At 39.0% G+C, this 24,023-nt stretch overlaps 1 protein-coding gene across 14 annotated transcripts in view; it reads left to right on the top strand.

Annotated features, from left to right (window-relative positions):
• The window catches only part of LOC127632101 (RNA-binding protein Musashi homolog 2), a 372,571-nt gene that overhangs the window by 271,990 nt on the left and 76,558 nt on the right, over nt 1-24,023 (top strand). For all 14 annotated transcript variants that reach the window (XM_052110602.1, XM_052110601.1, XM_052110593.1 and 11 more), the window contains exon 8: nt 4,322-4,404. In XM_052110602.1, the coding sequence (XP_051966562.1) occupies nt 4,322-4,404 (83 nt within the window). The remainder of the gene's footprint in view (nt 1-4,321; nt 4,405-24,023) is intronic.

Here is a 24,023-nt window from a genome sequence, read left to right as displayed (position 1 = left end):
AACTCCAAACCCGAATGCGAGATGAATGTCATTTAATTTGCTTGGGTGGCCGCCGAATATTTTTTAAACCACGTTTCTTAAATTCTCACAGTCTCACATGAAGCCATGCCCATTGATAGATAAGCCCATGCTGTGCACATGGATATTTACATATTGTGATATGCATGATATCTCTATTGATTGACACTTTACGTCGTCGCCACAATATATATCATATCGCCAAGCCCTAATATGCAGTAATTTTACGTTGAGTAAAAATGGTAGTCAAATTCTGTACTTTAGGAATAATTTAGATTTGCGAGACTGATACTAGACTCATCAACTGGTGGGGAAATTTCTATTTCAGGTGCTTCCTGCTGGGATGGAGGTACTGTAACCCTCCTCCCCCTCCCCTCCGTTGCCGGCAGGTTCCCTAATCCACCCAATGCTTGCCAGCTCCCTCCCAGGCTGCTGAGAAATTGCTCCTGACAGCTGATTTGTTGGTTGTCAGAACTGGTCGCTGTGCGGCTGATAAGGGCACGGAGGCCCGAGATGGAAAACTAACTGCCTCTCATGATTTCAAAGGCAGGCCCATCAGCTCTAGGCCTGCAGACACATGTAAATGTCTCTGGGCTGAAATCACCAGGGATGTTTCCTCCATGCAGAAGGGCGTTCTTTAAAGAGCCATCCTCGCATGAGTTAGCCCGCGCTCAGTGTGGATCATAGGGAATCACATGGCACAAATACAACCTTTTTGAGTATTTTACTTCACACTAATTGTTTGCTAGTGTTTATTGCTGCCCTGGCTGTACAAACACAGCTTTAGATAATTCCTGCTGAGTCCTTTTTTAACAAAGAATGAAGGTGGATGAATAGAGGACATAAGGCAGCAATAATCAGGCCCTGTGAGAGCACAAGCTTATGCACAGATATAAAACTGACATCTTTTCTATATAGCCGGTGCAGTGGGGAATAGTTCACCCAAATATAAAGTTTGCTCATCAATTACTCACCCTCATGTATTTTGGAACCTTTCTGTGAAAAATAAAATAAGTTATTTGTAATATAATGTCAAAGCTTTTTTGGAGCTTGAACACCCATGCTCCCATCCACTTTCATTAAATGGAAGAGTACAGCTCAGACTTTCTAATAAAACATATAATTTTGTATTCCACTGAAGAAAGAAAGTTATACAGGTTTGGAACGATGTAAGCGTAAATGATGACCTTTTTCATTTTCGTTAGAACTACTGTATCAATTTTAAGTATATAAAAGCAACAAGTATGGAGATGCTCCAGGCTGGCAGGGCAAGAAGTTTTTTACAACCCAATCCTCTCATTCATGTCAATGATCCCCTGATCTATGCTATCAAAGTAGACAGGCATATGGAGTAGAGAGAGTATCGGATGTATGACCTGGAAGGACACTGTGAGATGTGGTCCAGCCTGCAGCTGAATCATCAGGTCTGATCAGTCGTAGGAAGCTCTAATAGGCTTGTACAGGAAGCAATTGTGAGAGACGAGGTCACTGGTTAATTGGCTGTGAATCCTGTTTCAGTGTCCTCTCATGGGGCGGCTGCTCCTATAACTCACTTCCTGTCAATGATGTCAGCCCAAGAGGCCATCTAAGCCCAGACTGAAGGGTCGATGAGGGGGAACTGGCCGTCATCCAGTGCCAACAACACTAGAGTAAATGGCATTGCGGCAATGACCGTAGATCACCCATGCAGCCCATACATACAGTAATTGCCCATAATTACCTCATGCCCCAATACAAAGCCCTCATACAGTTGTGGCAAGACCCTGGTCTCAGCCACAGATGGCAAACCCATGAACCGCGCAGAGTCCATGCATAAACCATCTGACGCATATTGCACTCAAAACTGGAAAACACTTTTTCGATCTAGTAAGTGCTAATCTGATTGTCAATTTATGTATTCGTCAACAAGCTTGATAACGAGGAATCAGGTGGTAATTTTTTCTTTTCAAAACTGATCATTATTAACTGATCACGGTGATACAAGGCCACCCTCTCTGGGTTTTTTTTTTGCAATAATGACTGGCTGACTGTGGAATATTCCATACTCAGATAAACCCACCCCAAACAACACAAACAAACAATATGATATGTGATTTGTCGGTTTACAGTACATGTCAGTCAGGTGGCTCTTGTGAGCATTTCTTGGCTAGAATAAGCTTCAGACCGCACCTTTTTCCGCTGAAGGTAATACCCCATCAATCAGTCCGCAACCACATTCTGTCGACTCCAAACAGCATGCAGTCCACCTCTACCCAACCTTTGTGTTTAACCCAGCTGGGCGGGAAGTGGATGCTTCTGTGTCTTGGAGTCAGAGAGCAGATAATTCAGGTGGTGTTTTCTTCTCCAAACATAACAAACTGTACATATAATCACTGCTAGGTCGCGCAGTGCCAAGCCAGAAGCCACTGGCTTGTTTATCCGGCACATGTTATCATCCCTCCCACCTCTTCATCTTCTCTTATCATGGCCGTCGTTGATAGGGGATCCTTAGTTTCCTGTTTTGGGCTCTCTGTCAACCCCTCTGACCTTTTTGAACCTGGAGCTTATCTCTCACTTTCTTAAAAGCCTTGTCTAAAAGCAGCAGAGCACTCGATCTGGTTTATAAGTGCTCTGTCTTTGCTCTTTTTGTCTCTGTTACTTTAAAGGGTTTGTTCATTTTCAAAAATGAAAATTCTCTCAGCCTCATGCCATCCCGAATTCTGCAATTTATTCTGCAGAACACAAAGAAAGATTTTTAGAAGAATATCATGGCTCTTTTGGTCCATATAATGCAACTGAATGGGTGCCAAAATTTTGTAGCTCCAAAAAGGGTAACATAAAATACTCCATACCTTCTGAAACAATGTGATAGATGTGGGTGAGAAACAGGTCAATATTTAAGTCATTTTTTCTTCACTTTCTCCTTATGTGTTTGATGATTCACATTTTTTGTGCATATCCCTCCATACTGAGCAGGGAGGAGAATTTATAATAAAATATGACTTAAATATTGATCTGTTTCTTACCCACACCTATCATATCCTGTCTGAACACATGGCTCAAACCACTGGAGTCATATGGATTACTTTTATGCTACCTTAATGTGGATTTTGGAGCTTCAAAATTGTGGCACCCATTCACTTGCATTGAACGGGGCTAAAGAGCTGAGATATTCTTCTAAAAATCATAATTTGTGTTCTGCAGAGAAAAGAAAGTCATACTTGTCTGGGATGTCAGAAGGGTGAGTAAATCATAAAGAATTTTCATTTTTGGGTGAACAACCCCTTTAAAAGCCTTTTACGTAAAAAAAAAAAAAAAAAAAACCTTACCTAATGGTATACATTACTGCATAATATTTGTGATTATTTCTTAGTTAAATTGTCCTCCCACTTTTGAGGTATTATTATTTTAGAGTTTTGTTTTGCCTACCTGCATTGTGAAGAAAATAAAACAGCATTTTTAAGACCAAACAGAAGCTATTGCCAACCAGTTACGGTCATGGACTGAACAAACTTGGTGGTAATGGTGAGCACCTCCTGGGCAAATGTTACGTCACCTAATTAATATTCATGAGTCAAGATGATAAGTTTTGTGATGTATCCCCTCCAGAGCTGTCGTTGGGGATGGAACAACTCTAGAGCACACCCCACTATTCAGAAAATGTATCTGCCCCAGTTGTGTGTGTATTTGAGAATATTCTTGTGATTGTGTTAGACAATTTGTCTGTACGCAAACATCCAGGTCTAATTTAAGACTAATTCTTGGACATTTTGAGCATTTTTTGGTTATTCAGTGAATATTCTTCGTTTTAGTGGAGGATTTTACTCTGTTGTGCTCTGAGGTGAAAATGGATCCTCAGTAGATGCACTTAGAAATTAGGCAAAATAGTGCATCATGTATTGAAAAGCTTGCAAGGAAACATCAAATATTTCGTAATGGAATTCAGATGCCGACTGGCACTACAAATCCCATTAAAACAGCTTTGAGCCTCCTCCATCTCTGAGGAACAGACTCAAAGCTATTTTAATAGTGCCCAGGACTTCATCATTTTAACAGCAAAAGAGGTTCCTGTTCTGTACTAGATACATAATTTGCATGGCATTAGGACCAGATAAAACGAAAAATGCTGCACGACTCAAAGGCTCATTTATGCCTGCTCCATACGAGAATAGCAATCAACAGTTATTTGTTGCTTTTCCTATTCATTTAACTGCTTGTGTGTGGGTTCACTTCAATCACGTGCTGTTTTTTTTCCCCTCCTCCTTTCTACCCTGTTTTCCCTTTTCTCTTCCCCCCTTCCTTCCCCCCTCCATTCTCTTCACAGGATTCGGCTTTGTAACTTTCGAGAACGAAGACGTAGTGGAAAAGGTCTGCGAGATTCATTTTCACGAAATCAATAATAAAATGGTGAGTTGGTTTCACCTCTTTGCAATTTTTCAGTTCGGGAGATAGGATTAATATTTTATGCTGGAAGCAGAATGGGTGCTTATAATGGCACTGTACAGTGAGGGTGACAGCAAGGGTGGGTGTGTGTGTGGGGTGGTGTCATCTCTATCCCCCGACCAGCCTACTTTCAAGGGGATGAGGAGTCACTGGTGTGCACCGGCCACAAACCATGAAATTGTGTCTTAGATCCCTGTCTGCCAAGTTTGGAGAAAAGGCCTGTCTCCTTTCCCTGTCACTATTCCCTCAGCCAGGGAAGAATGGAGGAATATCTGGCAGTCATTCTGGGGTCTTGAAAAAAGTGTGCAGTGCGAAAGATTGAAAGACGATTTCAAATCAAAGCTGGGTGCTTCTTGCATGTTGGTACCTGATGCCCTGTCATGCGATTTCATGTTTGCCGCCAAGGTTTGTATTAGATTCCCGATTCCTCGCCAAGGTTTCAAAAAATGAAAGACATTGGAGGGACACGGTTACTGACCTTGAGGCTTTTACAGGCAAGCCATAAATGCAGCTTGCACTGCTCGCAGCGATTCACCAAACGAGGACAACCCTGGCGTTATTCTACATGACAGCCAGTTAGCAGGGTTTTTAATGAAGGTCAGCACTGTCAGTAAAGTTCAATTACTTATACTTACAAATCACCCGAGAAGCATGTGCCTCCAGGAGTTTTCCATGAGCTTGAGCTGAGAACTGACTTGTGGCTTTGATGAAACTACCATCTTGACAAAATTTTTCAGTCATGTGACAGTAGTTACTATAATTAATTTAACACTCTGCTAAACAAAGTTGAAAATCTGATTCATCTGAGTAAATTGGTTTACTTGGATGATTCATAAAACTGCTCAAGCCACTGTACAGAAGTTCCTACTCAGCATTTTTTGGTCTTCTTTTAAAAGTGAAATATTTTGTTAAATGCTGCTGTTAATATGGTGTTTTGATTGTAGTTTTGATTCAGGTATTTTATTTTTTTTTTATTTATTTAGAGTAAATTTATCTGTTGAAGTTTGATGATGTGACCCTATGTATGATTAGTCGCTCATTTAAAAAACTCTCTCTGTTTTTGTGCTACAAAAAAGGATGGGTCTGATTCAATCACACATGATTATATACAGTAGTTACATATTAAAAAAAAAAAAAAATGGTTAGCTATGTTCTACAGTAATAGAGTTAGAGTGTAAGTAACTTGCCTTTTTCAAAAGACTAGCTTGATTGTAGTTTAACTACTCGAAATCATGAGTGGCATGATTCAATACAAGTTAAGCTCAGTCAACAGCATTTGTGGCTCAATGTTGATTACCACAAAATGTATTTTGACATGTCCCTCCTGTTCTTTAAAAAAAGAGAAAGAAAGCCAAAATCTGGGTTGCAGTCCACTTACAATGGAAGTGAATGTGGCCAATCTGTAAACGTTAAAATAGTCAGTTTCAAAGTCACAGCCATAAGATGTAAACACTATACGTGTAATATATTTTTACTATGATAAAATTGCTTGCTAACCTTATCTGTGTAAAGTTATATCCAATTTTACAACTTTGTTGCCATTATGATGTAACACTGTAAACTCTTAAACCCTAAAACGACCATAGAAGTGACAATTACAAAAACTTTACAGCTCAGAATACACAAGTTTTACAGAAGAATTCATTTAAGGGCTTTTATAAAATTACAAGCTTCACATATCTGCCTTTTAAACCCGATTTATTGATTAAGCTTAACTTTTATAGAACTCTGGGTATTCCTTTAACACTGTTGATGACGCAATGAATCTTGTTATTCCATTCCAAGTATGAAAGCACAGGAGGCCCAGCCTCTTCATTGATTTTTATATGATAATGCATCAAATATTCTCATTATTCAATGTTTGCCTAGAGAAAGCAGCAGATTTATGTCTTTTTTTTTTTACATGTTTCCCCCAGTGTCTCTTAGCTGGAATCTTGCTGTTGATTGACTGGCTGGCTTAAATTGGACCATTGGAGAATTGATTGCATTGCTAATATCTGCTAGAAGGTTTAAGAAAAAGGAAAATGTGACAAAGGAGATCATACTGAATTTACATGAATATTAGTTAACCCCAAAAATAAAAATCATCATTTTCTTTCCCTCATGTCATACACATGACTATCTTTCTCCTGTTGAACAAGAGAAATTTCAAAGAATGTTGACACTCAGTGAAAGTGAATGGTGAATTGGCTGAGCTTGAGTAAATGATGACAGAATTTATGTTTTTGGCAAACTATCCCTTTAAAATTACAGCTTTATCATGGCCAAGAGTGGCATCAAATGTGAAATGTTTTGCCACAAATGCAAGGCATGAAAACAGGAATAAGGTCAAGGAATGTTCAATGAGAAAAAACAGAAAACACACAAACCCTGTCTTCCCGCTCTCTTTTGCTCTTCTTACTGATTTCAATTGCCATCATCAAGTTGCTTTTGCCAATAAGATCAAAGTGGTCTCTGAAGCATCGTCTCCTAGCAGGCCTGTGTGCATATTTGACTTGCTAATTCTACCATGGTAATATTGTTATAATATTTTGTACAGCGGCCGTAATGATCTCCCACTGCTTTTGGAAATGCCAGCAACGCACATCAACTGCCTACTTGGTGTTTCGCCATTTTCAGAAGCACCATATGTGACCTCCGACCCCAGGCTATGGAGCGGAGTGTGAGCCAGGCTCAGTAGCTTTTTATAGAGAGGCTCTGTTGACCCAGTAAGGCCACTCACAAGCTGCCAGGGCCCTGGATATCCATAAATGACCCTAAATGGTTCCAGGATCTGGAAAAGCTGGACTGGTAGATGTCTCTACAGACGCCAGGCTTCCTGATCAGCTCATTTGATACCTGGCCTGGAAATCCAGCCGGGCATTAAACATTCAGGAGACAATTCCTTGATCCCACAAGCTTGGAGACAGGAGCTCCGGGATTGGTGCCCTAACCAGCAGGAAAGTTAGATGCCATTCAAAGGGGATGAGATTGATAGAGATTACAGTAAAGTATACTGTTTAGAGATAATTTTAAGTTGTAAAAAAAAAAAAATACAGTAATAGCTTAAACCAGTCTAAGCTCGTTTGCTGGCCTTAGCTGGTCTAACTGGCTTGTCTCCCAACAAGTCAATACAATGTACATGGACAACTCATATTTAGGAAATTAATTGAAAACAGTTAAAGGAATATTCCGGGTTCAGTGCAAGTTAAGCTCAGCATTTGCAGCATAATGTTGATTATCACAAAAATGTATTTATACTCGCCCATCCTTTTCTATAAAAAAAGCTCAAATCTTGGTTCCAGTGAGGCACTTACAATAGAAGTGAATGCAGCCACTTTTTGGAGGGTTTAAAAGCAGAAATGTGAAGCTAATCATTTTATAAAAGCACTAACATAAAACTTGTGTATTATTTGAGCTGTAAAGTTATTTAAGTTGTCATTTTTTCAGTTTTTTTTTTTTTTTTTAGGGTTTGTTGACATGTCATCATTGCAACGAAGTTGTAAAATTGTCTATATCCTTACACAGAAAAGGTTAGTAAGTGATTTTATGACACATAAATCATGTTAACACACACATAGTTTACAACTTATGGCTATGCTTTTGAAACAGTGAGTATTTTAATGTTCACAGTTTGGCCCCCATTCACTTCCATTGTGCCTCACTGTAACCCAGATTTGTTTTAAATCACAGTAAATTTTTGCGATTATCAGTATTAATGCCACAAATGCTGTCGATTGAGCTTGACTTGTATCGAACCCGTAATATTACTTTAAATGAAAGCAGAGTGCAACTAGTTCAAAACTGCACAGATATGGAAGAAAAAACTACAAACAGATCAACATAATTGTTGTTTTAACTGGTTTCCATCTCCTTGAATGACTCATTCTAGAGTCATAATATCCTGTTACGTCTGTTTGCATGCTTTTTTCCCCCAAAGTATTATTCCGGACATTCTCCATTTTATCAGGCATTCCAGGAACATTTATCTTCCCCTCTGCTGACTGTAATGAGGAATACTGTGGGGCGAATTCAATAAACAGTTGTGCCGCCTTTGCACGCAATATTTCAGCGCAAAATCCTGCATCTTATTTACTACCCACCCGCATTCCAATTGAACCAGGCGTCAAATGCGCTGAAATAACACCAAGCTTTATTTAAATTAAGTCATTGTCATTCTTTTTCATAAGAAACGTGTCTTTTTTTTAAAGAAAATTAAGCTTAATAAACTGTAGATTGTGCCTTATTCACAAAACTCACGCAATTAATGTTGTGCCATTACCACCTGCTTTGCGGAATTTCATTTAAAAGAGATGTTTGTTTACATTTTCTGTTGATTATGGCAGTAGTTTTTCATTATGAAGAAGAGCGTTACTACCGGGCATGTTTCCAGACGGGCCGCTTAGACAAGCACACTTTCTGCATTTTTAAAGCTGATTCTTTAGTGAACCTTGTGCTAAAATAATGCACACAGAACATGCCTTTAAACAGCAATATCAGTAACCACAGTTCATTCTTGATGAATTCCCCTGTGTTTGAAAGTAATCTGGCTAGGCTGGATAAGTGGTTGACATCACCTGGATGGTTATAGAACAGCTGGATGAGTTCAACACAGTCCATGCAGTTTGTTCATTGGAAAATGTCCTCAAAAGAGGCACTGGAGCTGAAGCGAAGGTTTTGCAACCAGTTTAGACCATAGATGCCCTCTGCATGTGTTTGTGTGCGTTGAGTGGGGGAGTGTTCGATAGCATGCTAATTTTAGGTACTGGCCCCGAAGTCAGGAAGCATTATTTATAGTCTGATGGCTGTTTAACGCCATGGAAGAAGTGACTGTATCCTGACCCCGTGTAAACTCCATGTGGGAGTTCTCATGGACATACAGTATAACTGCACATGTTATCTCTCTTTTGCCTGTTGCCTGTTTGCTTGTCTGTCGCTGCCTCGCTCTCTTCCTCTGGGAATCTTCACCTTTCTAACCTTGGAACAGTATTGACTACTTAAGTCATCTCTATTCACATCATATTCATAAGACATTCTTTACGTTTCCCGACACTGTTAAGCGATCAAGTACTCGGTCAATGCCCTCCTCGCTCTTAATGCGTAAAGAGCAATTCCACACCATGGCCGTCCGTGCCTGCAACTGAATGATGTGAATTTTCTGCTCATGTCCTCCCCGCCTGTGCTCTTGCTTCCTGCGGGCACTGCGGAGGTTGTCTTTCTGATTTCTGTTACCGTTCCCACCCTCCTCTCAGTTTGCCCCGGCCGCCCAGCCGGCTTGCTGCCTGCCCACTGCGAGTCGGCCCATTAGCATGTATGATAAGTGCTGAGAGTGTCGGCAGGCCAATTTAGTGTCGCCTTGCCGCGCCGAGGCCCCAGCCTGCGCTATCATTGGAAGATAATCTACAACTGTGAGGAGAGAAGGGGAAAAAGTGTCAGTTCAGGATGGGAGAAAATTACTCCTATTTCCCGCTCTTTTTTTTTTTTTTGCCTGAAGGCTTGTGGCTCTCTGAAACTATCTTAAAGACGTGGTGCCAACAGCGGTGACAGAGCAGAGTTAGGGTGATTTCATGCCTGCTTCATTTAGCAGGCTCGCACCGCATCTGGGTTCGGTTAGATGCGCCACCATCTGAATTAAGATTTGCTGAAAATGTTTTCCTTTTAAATATTTAGCTAAGAGCGTGACTCGTTTTTAGCCTAACTGGGATATTTGTGCTTACTGAAGCTAATATGAAAGACACTAAATCGAGAATAGTAATAATACGTAATACAAATTGTTTAATCATCGGGATGAAAGTTTGTCATCATTTACTCACCCTCATGTTGTTCCAAAACCATATGACTTTCTTCTATGGAGCACAAAGGAGATGTTTGGAAGAAGTTCACCCCAGTCACCATTTACTTTAATTGTATGGAAAAAAGATGCAACGAAAGTAAATGGTGACTGAGAATAACATTCTGCCAAACATCTCCTTTTGTGTCAAATTAAGCCTGTCAAGTTTGGAACTATACACTTTCATCTTGTTTTCACAATATGTTTGTAATCAGACAGTTAAAACGGTAAACAAATAATACAATTATTTTGGATACACTAATGGTCTATCCAAAGCACATGAACCAGGTGTGAAAACCCTTTACAAGGCCCACACATTTTTTTTATTTTTTTCCCCCCAGTTTGTATAAGCACCTAAGCATGTTTAGAAGTTTGACAGTTTATTTGATCCCTCTCTAATCACCTGGATCTGATTAGCCCTTTTATCAAATAGATATTTTATTGTCACTGTGTGTGTGGTGTGGAGATGTATTTACACACTCTTGCCACAGGATCTTAAGAGTAGGTTGGCCTAATGGAAGGGGATTGTGATATTTGAAAAGATTACAGTAATTCAGCCGGCTGTAATGGAGCCGGCTGTTTCCGAAGAGCTCTCCGCGATTTCGAAATGTCACAACAAAGAAAGGAGGAGATTCAGCAAATTTGTGCCTTAAATAGAAGGGCGGACAAAACCAGAGGAAGAACACATGGTTTGAGAGTTTGTGCATGAGGGACAGGGAGAGAAAGTGAGAAAAAAAGCATGAGCACAGTTTTCTCTACTTACATTTTTCTCTGACCTTGCCAAACAAACAGTACAACACAGTGGAGGAATGATGTCATAAAGATTTTGTTTTGAAAACACATTATGATGTCACCAGGGGTGCATTAAGTTACCTCACGGCCCATTGGCTCATTTTTCTTCAGGCACTCCTGCCAGTCGTCTGAAGGTTACAGGGCTTTCACTACTTTCACTTGTGCTACACAGATGGCTTTCACTGTTGTGTGCTAACACAACTGTTATATGCTCTCTTCCTGCAAACATCAACATGGGAGGATAGGGAAGCAGATTCTGTGAATGCCCCCCCAAACCCCTCGGAAATTGTTGGCTTCTGGGCTTCAGCCCATATAAACCTGTGCATTAATGCGCCCCCGGATGTCAGTAAAGTCCTAAATTAATACTCGCCAAGCACAAAATGCAAGTTTAAAATTGCGTTGGCGCTTAATCGGCAAGTTACTGACCATTGGCTGTAATATCTACAATTCCTTAAAGAGATTAAAAAAAGAAAATTCTCATTTACTCTCCCTCATGCCATCCCAGATGTGTATGACTTTCTTTCTTCTGCAGAACACAAATAAAGATTTTTAGATGATTATCACAGCTCTATTGGTCCTCTGACTTAAATGTTGATCTCTTTCTCACCACACCCATTATATTGTTTCAGAAGATATGCATTTAACAACTGGAGTCATATAGATTACTTTTATACTGACTTTATGTCCCTTTTGGACCTACAAAGTTTTGGTCTCCATTCACTTGCACAGCTTAATTTGTGTTTTGCAGAAAGTCATACACATCTGAGATGAGGCATGAGGGTGAGTAAATGATGAGAACATTTTTGTTCTTTGGTGAACCATCCCTTTAAGTTTTTATTTTCTCCATGTGGTAACAGAAATCCTCACAATAAGCCAGCAAAGTAAAAATTTAAGTAACAAAATCATGATGCAGCTTCATGTTTTTGTGAGAAGTGCAGTTTCAAATAGAGTGACAATGACCACTGTTTGTCGCTAATATGCACAGACAAATCTGCTAAATAATAAAGACGAAAAAAAAAAATATATATATATATATATATATATATATATATATATATATATATATATATATATATATATATATAGCCAGTATTAATTATTTATGGCTGGTAATATTTTAAATTTACTTCCCATTGACAGGTGTTGCAAAACGTTTATTCTGGACCCTGGATGTCATATATAAAAGCGCTTTAGATGAGATGGTAAAATGTGTACTGAAGATGCCAGACACATCTGTGTGTGTGGGAATGTTTTACTTTTGAAATGAAACCAGAGCAAAGCCCAGATTAAATGGTGGTTTCTAAGTCTTGATTTTTTCCATCTTTATGTGGTTACCAGAGTTCGCTCTGTAACAGGCTGTTGAAACAGACATTCTGTTTGGGAGGCATAAATAGCCTCTGACAGGCGTTCTTTTTTGTTGGCGAATATAGATTTCTGTGTCAGATGGAATAGCTGTAAGTGTATCAATAATGTACGGCAGCCCCAAGTCTCCGATGTAATTTAATTCAAGTTGCGATGAATTATGCCTCAGTGTTAAGCCTTTAGTTCTGGCGCCTCTGGGTAAAAGAGCAGGGGGTTGTTTTCTTTTATCTCTCTCTCTCTCTCTGCCTGGCCTCTCGTGTCTGTTTTATCTGTGGGAACTGTACAAAAAAGCCATACTGAGTGACCTCTGGAGCAGTGATGTAACAGGAGTTCACTGGGAGAGCTGTGATAACGTTTAAATATGTTGTAGTTGATATGAGACCACACACACACACACACACGCACGCATACACACACACACAGTGGGCCTGTAGAAGACAGCTTGAGGTTACAGTAACTTGGTTGTTATTTGAATCTGTTTAAATCTACATATTGACGACAGTTGCTTCCACTTTAAATTTAAATTAGAGTTTGATTCTCCTGTGTGTGACATGCTGCGAAAATCCCACTTAACGATCCTTTAGCATATGTTTGCAACTAGCACCATTTGTGTTGTAGATATGAATGATACAGTATCTCAAATTAGAGAGTTTAACAAGAGCTATTTTCTATGCAATTGCATTTTTGTGTGGCAAAGAATAAAACAGGGAAAAAAAATAAAAGGAGGCATTAAAGTCAAACCTAAGGACCAGAATATCATAGAGTTTTGGGGATGGGCACATTTGACCTACCAACCAGAACACACCTGCAACGCCATAGCAACATGGTAAATAGCACCTAGAACAAGTTAGCAGCTGCAATGCAGTCATGGCAACCACCCATAACACCCTGCTAAATTAGAGCCCTTCTATTAAGTGGAGTCTACAAGCTTAGCATAAAGTAGCATAACATAGACATTCTATGGCAGTGCTCTGGCAAGGAGACAAGAGACCATTATTTTTAATGGATGTATATGGAGGAGATGCTTGAGTGTGCAGACTAAACTGCTATTGTGAGGAAACAGCTCATTAATTAATCAATTAACCGCTAATCTTCAGCATGTTATACACTAAATAATCCTTTTGGAATTAAATAAATAGTTCACCCAAAAATTACAATTCTCTCATCGTTTACTCACCCTTATGCCATCCCAGATGTGTATGACTTTCTTTTATCTGCTGAAGATATTTTGAATAATTTCTCAGCTCTGTAGGTCCATACAATGCAAGTAAATGGGTGCCAAAATTCTGAAGCACCAAAATCCACATAAGGACAAAAAAAATAAATACTCCAGACAACTCCAGTGGTTAAATCAATGTCTTCTGAAGCGATATGAAAACACCTTTCATATCGCTTCAGAAGACAGATCAAGTCTTTTTTTTACTATAAATTCTCCTCCCTGTCCTCAGTCAATCTCCACTTCAGTTTTTTTTACATTAAAGCACTATGTAGGAAGTCAGACATCTCAAATGGTGAGAGAGCCTGACATTCTAACCAACACTGACGAGGAAAACAACTAAAACAATGTGTCATGTGCTAACAATTATGTGTATCTGTCATGCAGATTTTTTAAACCAGTGGTGCTCAACCTTTTGGACTCCATGGCCCCCCACTGTCCAAGATGAAATTTGAAGGCCCCATCGCCCGAAACTAGACGTGTCTGATTAAAATAACTAATTATGGATCATTTTGGAGTCTAGAAGTGTCAGAAAGAGTCTGTTTATAATTTGTAGGCATACATCAAATGAATGCCTACATCTTATAGTCTTTTTTTTTTAGCATTTTAATTAAATGTAATTATTTTAATATTTCTTATTTTAAATAATTTTTCTTGATGCCACCTTTGGAAGTGTTCTGAGGCCCCCTAGTGTGTCCTGACTCGCGCAGCTTATCATGTGGTTCGTTGAGCGCGTAACTACGGAGACATAGCGTGTGTGGAGGCCCACGCCATCCACCGCGGCATCTACGCACGACTCCCACGCGCATCTATACACGACTCCCACAGAGAGCAAACCACATTATAGCGATCATGAGGAGGTTACCCCGGGTGACTCTACCCTCCCTAGCAACCGGGCCAATTTGGTTGCTTAGGAGACCTGGCTGGAGTTACTCGGCACATCCTGGGACTCGAACTCGCGAACTCCAGGTGTGGTAGCCAGCGTCTTTCACCATTGAGCTACCCAGGCCAATGAGAAAAACTATTTTTCATCAGAAACTATGGCAACTACGCTAAGTGTTAAGTTCCCTCGCAATAGTTTTGCATTCCCTAACAAAAGGTTTTGCTTTCCCTCACGACAGGTCTAAGTTTTATAATTTTTTTTGTTGTCACGCAATAGCTTTATCTATCCCTTACACAAATGAACTATGGCTTTAGTACAGTAACAATATTTTTATCATTGTATTTGTAGTAAATCCACAGAAAAAGCTAAATTATGGTAATAAAAATCATTCTGTCAAAAAAGGAAAGAATGAAAGAGAAAGACAAAATGAAAAAAGAAAGTACAAACGAAAGAAAGAACGAAAGGCAGACATAGTTACTACAGTTTTACTAGTAATACAATGGTTGGTTTGTGGTATGAATTATGGTAAAAAAATAAAAAAACTTGACCTTAAGAGAATTAACCATATCTTCACATTAGTAAACTGCAGTTACCATGCTGTTTGATAGGAACCTTTTTAAAAACCATTTGGTGCATGTTCTACAAATTAACCATGGAGTTAATAGTAAAACTGTAGCAACCCATTTATATATTTCTTTGGCAGATTTAATATAAATACCAAAGTTTTGGTTTTCCTTTATTATTACTATGTTTTTACTACAAATATAATGGTTAGAATATAAATACTGTAGTAATACCATGGTGATTTCTGTGGTTGGTAGTTTTACTACAAACAGTAATTTAACTGGTTACAGAAGTGAAACCAATGTAAATTTTTGTAAGCTATGGATAAAGATATTGTGAGGGAATCCAAAACTACTGCTTCAGAAAGTAAATACCCTCCCTGTTCTCTAAGGGGCTCCATGCTTATCCACAATCACAAGATAAAAAATATAGACTTGCATTTTCAGGATTAAATACACATAGCAAACCTAAGCCTGAAATCTACTATAAGTTTGAATTGAGTTTGTATAATAGTCAATTGCAGAATTGTATTTCTTAATGGACAGCAGTTTAAAATAAAACAACCAGAACATTTGAGGAATATCAATATGGTGCCTTTACAAATTACAAATGAATTGCAGAATTGTATTACTTGGGGTTGGGGCTTTAGAAAAAAAACAGAATGGTTGAGGAATATCAATACCGTACTGCCTTGCAATCACAATAAAAACTGTTTATACTGTATAGCGTAAAAGCCACTTCCCTTGAACTGCTTTATTTGTTGACAGTCTGTAAAGTTTGATTCTTTACTTTAATGGTGAGAAGTGTTTCTCATGATCCATTGAGAGATGAAAAATGGATGTCTGAATGAGGGGGGTCTAGTCGATTTGCCTCTGTCTGGCTTCATGAATGATCTCCAGCACTACAGATGGCAGAAATAAGACTGATTCCTCAGGCAGCCCACTTCAGATATATACAGCAGGCACAGAGAATGCCAACTCCATTATTGTGACAATCTCAGTGCGGCAGGACCCGTGCAAGTGTCCCTGTTTCACAGGACACTGCCTGTTTAGAATGCATATTTATTTATTGAGTTTGGATAAGTTATTTTCATGTTGGGCATTATGTGATCCCAAAGTCTTGGGAGCAAGGCAGGCAGGCGGCCTGGCATTTTGAAGTTCTGCAATTCTAATGGTAGAATAGAGAGTGAATGAATCAGCCTTCTGATTCATTCTTTCTTTATCCTCTGTCAGAGGAGAACAACATTTTTCTTGCTTCAAAAGAAGCAAATCTGCTTTAAGGAGCTAAATTTAAATGGGAGGTGTTTAGTCGTTATTGTGATTTATTGATTTTTATTGTCTCCCACACATGTTCTGGTCTGTTGTTATTGCACTGTGATTGATTTATATAGCAAACAATTGTTAGACTGTTAACTCCACTTTGCCTTATGTCAAGGTGCGTTAGCAGCAAGCCGTATAGTGGTTCTCATTCACTTATAATTGTGTACAAATATGAATGCATGCATACACATGCATATTCACTGTGCATCTGGAAAGTATTCACAGCGCTTCACTTTTTCCACATTTTGTTTTGTTACAGCCTTATTCCAAAATTGATTAAATTCATTATTTTCCTCAAAATTCTACAAACAATTCCCCACAATGCCAACGTGAAAGAAGTTTGTTTGAAATCTTATATTTTCTTAATTTATCACATGTACATAAGTATTCACAGCCTTTGCCATGACACTCAAAATTGAGCTCAGTTGCATCCTGTTTCCACTGATCATCCTTGAAATGTTTCTACAACTTGATTGAAGTCCACCTGTGGTAAATTCATTTCATTGGACATGATTTGGAAAGTCACACACCTGTCTATATAAGGTCCCAGAGTTAACAGTACATGTCAGAGCACAAACCAAGCCATGAAGTCCAAGGAATTGTCTGTCGACCTCCGAGTCAGGATTGTATTGAGGCACAGATCTGGGGATCTCATTGAAGGTCCCAATGAGCACAGTGGCCTCCATCATCCGTAAGTGGTAGAAGTTTGGAACCACCAGAACTCTTCCTTGAGCTGGTTGCCTGACCAAACTGAGGGGGAGAAGAGCCTTAGTCATTCTGAAAGAGCTCCAGAGTTTCTCTGTGGAGAGAGGAGAACCTTCCAGAAGAACAACCATCTCTTCAGCACTCTACCAATCAGGCCTGTATGGTAGAGTGCCCAGACGGAAGCCACTCCTCAATAAAAGGCACATGACAGCCCACCTGGATTTTGCCAAAAGGCACCTGAAGGACTCTCAGACCATGAGAAACTAAATTCTCTGGTCTGATGAAACAAAGATTTAACTCTTTGGCCTGAATGGCAAGCATCAAGTCTGGAGAAAACCAGGCAGCACTCATCACCTGGCCAATACCATCCCTACAGTGAAGCATGGTGGTGGCAGCATCATGCTGTGGGGATGTTTTTCAGTGGCAGGACAGGGAGACAAGTCAGGAACGAGGGAAAGATGAATGCAGCAATGTACAGAGACATCCTTGATGAAAACCTGCTCCAGAGCGCTCTAGACCTCAGACTGGGGCAAAGGTTCATCTTCCAACAGGACAACGACCCTAAGCACACAGCCAAGATAACAAAGGAGTGGCTACGGGACAACTCTGTGAATGTCCATGAGTGGCCCAGCCAGAGCCCTGACTTGAACCCCATTGAACATCTCTTGAGAGATTTGAAAATGGCTGTCCACTGATGCTCCCCATCCAACCTGATGGAGCTTGAGAGGTCCTGCAAAGGAGATTGGGAGAAACTGCCCAAAAATAGGTGTGCCAAGCTTGTAGCATCATACACAAAAAGACTTGAGGCTGTAATTGGGGCCAAAGGTGCTTCAACAAAGTATTGAGCAAATGCTGTGAATACTTGTATATGTGATTTTTTTTCATTTTTTATTTTTAATACATTTGCAAAGATTTCAAACAAACTTCTTTCACGTTGTCATTATGGGGTATTGTTTGTAGAATTTTGTGGAAAATAATTAATTTAATCCATTTTGGAAAAAGTGAAGTGCTGTGAATACTTTCCGGATGCACTGTGTGTGTGTGTGTGTGTGTGTGTGTGTGTGTGTATGTATGTATATATATATATATATATATATATATATATATATACACACACACACACACACACACACACACACACACACACACACAACAGTTAGTATAGGTCCTCAAATCTGATTGGACAAGAGACGTTCTATGAGTACTGATGGTCTCACACCATCAGCACTCGGACACTTCATTGTATGTATCGCTCCTTGTGTCCGTGCCATTCTAAACTAAAGTATAAGAGCAGTGCAGATGTGTTAAGAGCCATCTGTCTCTTTACATTTAATTTTGTGAAATTACATATTTTATCCAGCAAGTGGAGACTATTTTTGTGTTTAATATGAGCCAGTTTGTGATGTGAAGTGAGTCAGCATAACTCAGTGTTTATATTCAACAACACTCAGTGATCGCTCGTATTACTACTACACTAATAAAACTAGAAAATAGCTTTAAACGGCTTTAAACTAACAACTTCAGCATTAAGGCTGAATTATATACAGGTGAAACTCAAAAAATTAGAATATCGTGCAAAAGTTCATTAATTTCAGTAATTCAACTTAAAAGGTGAAACTAATATTTTATATAGACTCATTACAAGCAAAGTAAGATATTTCAAGCCTTTATTTGATATAATTTTGATGATTATGGCTTACAGCTTATGAAAACCCCAAATTCAGAATCTCAGAAAATTAGAATATTGTGAAAAGGTTCAGTATTGTAGGCTCAAAGTGTCACACTCTAATCAGCTAAACACCTGTAAAGGGTTCCTGAGCCTTTAAATGGTCTCTCAGTCTGGTTCAGTTGAATTCACAATCATGGGGAAGACTGCTGACCTGACAGTTGTGCAGAAAACCATCATTGACACCCTCCACAAGGAGGGAAAGCCTCAAAAGGTAATTGCAAAAGAAGTTGGATGTTCTCAAAGTGCTGTATCAAAGCACATTAATAGAAAGTTAAGTGGAAGGGAAAAGTGTGGAAGAAAAAGGTGCACAAGCAGCAGGGATGACCGTAGCCTGGAGAGGATTGTCAGGAAAAGGCCATTCAAATGTGTGGGGAGCTTCACAAGGAGTGGACGGAGGCTGGAGTTACTGCATCAAGAGCCACCACACACAGACGGGTCCTGGACATGGGCTTCAAATGTCAAACGCCTTACCTGGGCTAAAGAAAAAAGAAGTGGTCTATTGCTCAGTGGTCCAAAGTCCTCTTTTCTGATGAGAGCAAATTTTGCATCTCATTTGGAAACCAAGGTCCCAGAGTCTGGAGGAAGAATGGAGAGGCACACAATCCAAGATGCTTGAAGTCCAGTGTGAAGTTTCCACAGTCTGTGTTGGTTTGGGGAGCCATGTCATCGGCTGGTGTTGGTCCACTGTGCTTTATTAAGTCCAGAGTCAACGCAGCCGTCTACCGGGACATTTTAGAGCACTTCATGCTTCCTTCAGCAGACAAGCTTTATGGAGATGCTGACTTCATTTTCCAGCAGGACTTGGCACCTGCCCACACTGCCAAAAGTACCAAAACCTGGTTCAATGACCATGGTATTACTGTGCTTGATTGGCAAGAGAAAGATGAGAGACATGAGACCAAACAATGCAGAAGAGCTGAAGGCCGCTATTGAAGCATCTTGGTCTTCCATAACACCTCAGCAGTGCCACAGGCTGATAGCATCCATGCCACGCCGCATTGAGGCAGTAATTAATGCAAAAGGGGCCCAAACCAAGTACTGAGTACATATGCATGATTATACTTTTCAGAGGGCCGACATTTCTGTATTTAAAATCCTTATTTTTTATTGATTTTGTGTAATATTCTAATTTTCTGAGATTCTGAATTTGGGGTTTTCATAAGCTGTAAGCCATAATCATCAAAATTATATCAAATAAAGGCTTGAAATATCTTACTTTGCTTGTAATGAGTCTATATAATATATTAGTTTCACCTTTTAAGTTGAATTACTGAAATTAATGAAATTTTGCACGATATTCTAATTTTTCGAGTTTCACCTGTATATATATAAATATATATATTCACACACAGGTTTGTGAATGAGACCCAGTATGTTTAAAAATAGTTCCCTCTTTGGAACGACTCTCCTTTCAAAGTCAAAACATGTGGCTGAAGTTTTTGTGTGAGTGACGTCTTTTGTCACAAGGTCAGGGCGTCAGATTAGCAGATCGGATCTAATCTATCCCGAACCAGCCGGCTAATAAGCAGTGTGTGTGTTCTCTGGAGCAGATCGATCCTGTCTCACACCTCTTGCCTTCTCACACCAGCTCTGCTGAGGACACCGACACTAATGGCCACATTTGCTCCTGCCCACCAGTACCGTGTTCCTGCTCATGATTTTCCGACAATTAGCAAGACGAGTGGATGCACCCTGTTCTCATCTCTGCCATCATCCTCTCTGGCCTGGACATCCACTTAACTTGCTCTTTGGGTTGAACGGTGGATGTGAGATATAATAGAGTTTTTACCTCAAGTACAGTACACACATAAACAAACATGAAACACTTTAAAGTCTCTATGGACTCTGTGTGGCAATGTGTGGTAAAATAGGTGGCATGATGAATTTGACAAATATACTGTAGGTAACAATAACAAATTTGGTAACACTTTATTAAAAGTTTTATTCATTAGGACTAGACAGAATTTTTTTCCACTTTTTTTGACTGTGATGAGTGTTGGAAAAAAACTATTTTTATTTAAAATTTTAAATATTTAAGCGTTAAACGGAGTTAAATAAATATAGGCTACCCTTATTTGCCTGTGAAAGGGAATGTTGAATTTGGAATACTACAGAAATATGCAGAGCAGTCTGTGGAATTCTGCTGGCACAAATTGCATGCAGGCCTATAACAAACATTTGAACACAATTTTAATGTTTAATACATTTTATTAAAATTCTGTGGTTATTATGGTGATGGAAATTACATTTGAATCTTTTCTGAAATAAAGTGGTCAACTCCTTTGCATTGCTAAGGCTACTTACATTGCCAACATTTAATTTATACTAAATACACACAATGAAATTATATTTTCACATTTTTGCATAATTTGACAAAATATAGCTTGATTGGAAACAACACCATATAAATGTTCTGCTCACAGTTGATATTTACCTTGATTTGTCTTTGATGTTTTCACTTACACTTACATCAGTTGTCTCATATTTAATTTCAAGATTCACTTTGTGGACTTGTTGAACTAGTACACTAACTTTTACAGAAATATTGTTTGGTGTGGTGGATATGTTGCAACAACTGTGGGAGAGTCTTAATTTTTGAAAAGTTGATAGAAATTATTTGTCCACAATCTTTTTTTAATGTTTATTTAAATCTTGTTTATCATAGTTTAACTTAACATTTAATAATCTGTTTATTTATAATGGATTTCAATTGTCTTTGACCCAGAATTTCAATATTAAGCTAAAACTGTAAAATGTGTACCGTACATAAAAAGCATTTGAAAAGTACCAAGAAGGCCTGGTAAATGTTTTTTTGTGTTTTTAAAAAAAGTAACTTTCAGACACCATAAAGGAAATAAAAGTTGATCTTTTCGTTTTGATAAAAGTCAACCCCCTGGGACATGAAATTGCCTGAAGTTGAAGAAAAACAAATATATAAATAAGTAAATTTACATTCAAATATGAACTTGTTAATATGAAAAGTTTGATTACATTTCTTAATTTTTTTATGTGTATTAATGATCTCAAGCATACGGTATATAATGTATATATTACTTACATGCATGTTTGATCATTTTATTTATGAAATTTATAAAGTGTTCCCATGGAAATTTGTACTTGTTTTTTTTAATAGAGCTTTTACAATCTTTCTATTGAGAGGAGAGTAGAGAATGGACAGGAAATCATGGGAGGGAGGGATGGGAGGAGGGGGGGGCGTATGACACCCCCCTCCTGGTCCGATGAAGAGACAACTACTTGCCCACCCTAAGATCAAAATGCCCCTAAAAGATTGCATTTTAGTACCGGCCCAGAAAGTAAGCATGAAATGCTGCGAGCCAGATTCAAACTCCCATTTCCTGCATGAGTCGCTGATCTTTTTCACTGGATTCTGTTACATATATTAATCAAGTTTCACAAGAATGCCTAAATATCAAATGTAGAGATGCATTAGCGCATCATTTTTAGGAGGTTCCTCGGATGGACTTTGTTTTAAAGGCAGTGTCCTGATTTTGCCTATACTTCATTAGGTCCAAAAGTGAGAACATTCACCCATCAACGGTTCTCCCTCCTGTCCTTTCCTCCTCTCTCTCGTCTTCTCCTCCTCTTTCCTCCCCTGTGCTGGCATGATAACAGAGCCGTCCTGCGCTCTCAGGTCATTAGCCACAGGCTCTCGTATTTTCATTAACGATGGACGGGAGCTCATCATTGGCCTACCTCGACTGACGAGAGTAATTAGGTAAGTAATAATGTGGAGCCGCAGTCATGGCTCTTAAATGCCCATTGATGACAGTCAGATCGGAAGCCGGGCTTTCCTCGCCTATTAGCAACACAGAGATTGCAGGCATCATCGCTGAAACCACAAACTGACATAATTACACGCATCACACTCACACACACGAACACTCTCCTTGTCTCTCTTTCCCCAACACACACACTTTTTAGTGCCAGTGGTTAATGGAAGCATGTTGTATTTGGAGAAGTCCTGTGGCTCCTTATGAGTGCTTGTTGGTTTATGTGCTCATTTTTTGAAACAAGACATCGATGTTTGTGTTGTGATGTCTGGAGTTTGTTTGCTCACTTACTGCATGAAAATTAAATGTTCTTTTAATGCTTCCGTTGACATATAAGGTCATTTGGGAAAATGGAGGTGTTATCTTTAACAGATATCTGGATTTCCTTTATCTTTAGGTGCTGAAATTCAAGGATATTATCTCTCATTGTTAACATCAAGGACAACATACTGTCATGCAGTCACTTAGCTTGATGTGTTACATGCAGAGTGAATTAATTAATTTGGAAAACTCTGCCAGATATTTGAAGGTATTAGATTTTAATTGGGGAGTCATTACCATTAGCTCAAACATTTCACATATGTGTCTGGGATATTTGTATTTGAGAGCTGATGTGTTATAACAGTCCAAAATATGGATATTTAAAAAGTGTAATAACTAAGAGGTATTCAGAGATTTATTTTATGTGCTTAGTAGTGAGCAAACTAGGGATTTATGTGCAGAACTATATATTCTGCTTAGTTTTATATTTATGAGATTATCGTTATGCATAACTTTTGGATTAGCAAAAATTCTAATAAATAAATTGACATACATATCTCATAATTTCTTTAGCATTTTATGTACAAGAGTTTGAATGTGACACGCCGGCACGTATAAACAAAAGTGTGTGGTTCTTGGCCAGAATAATTCAGCTGCCGCAAATTCGCCACTGATCATTTTCACATGCAAATCAGCTTTGTGGCAAACTTGCAGCAAATTGTCCATTGTTGCCAAAGGTGTGCTGCAGGTTCACCTCTACCGGTGAAGAGCTGAAAACTTCTGGCAAGTGTTTGTGGCAAATCTCAAGCTCATTTGCATGTGAAAATAATGAATGGCAAATTTGCAGTAAATGTGTGGAAAGTTTGTGGCTAGTATGCCAGATGTAAGGGCTCCTGGTCATCTGTGTCTTCACTGGTCTTAGATAAAGCCTATAGGATAAATCTGCCCACCGCATATAAAACTAGCAGACATTTTAAGGACCTAGTAAGCATTAATCTGATTGGTTGTTTTAAAAAAATAAACGGTGAGTAGAGGAATAAAGCCTTTTTACTTACACTTTGTCCACCTGGAAACAGTTATGTTTACAAGGTATTGGGATGATATAACAAGCACTTTTGAGGATGATATAATCACTGGATTTGCCAAAGTGTT

Source organism: Xyrauchen texanus, chromosome 38 (assembly GCF_025860055.1).
Source record: "Xyrauchen texanus isolate HMW12.3.18 chromosome 38, RBS_HiC_50CHRs, whole genome shotgun sequence".
Classification (NCBI taxonomy): domain Eukaryota; kingdom Metazoa; phylum Chordata; class Actinopteri; order Cypriniformes; family Catostomidae; genus Xyrauchen; species Xyrauchen texanus.
Note: the sequence above shows the minus strand (reverse complement) of the source record. Positions and strands in the feature narration are given on the sequence as shown.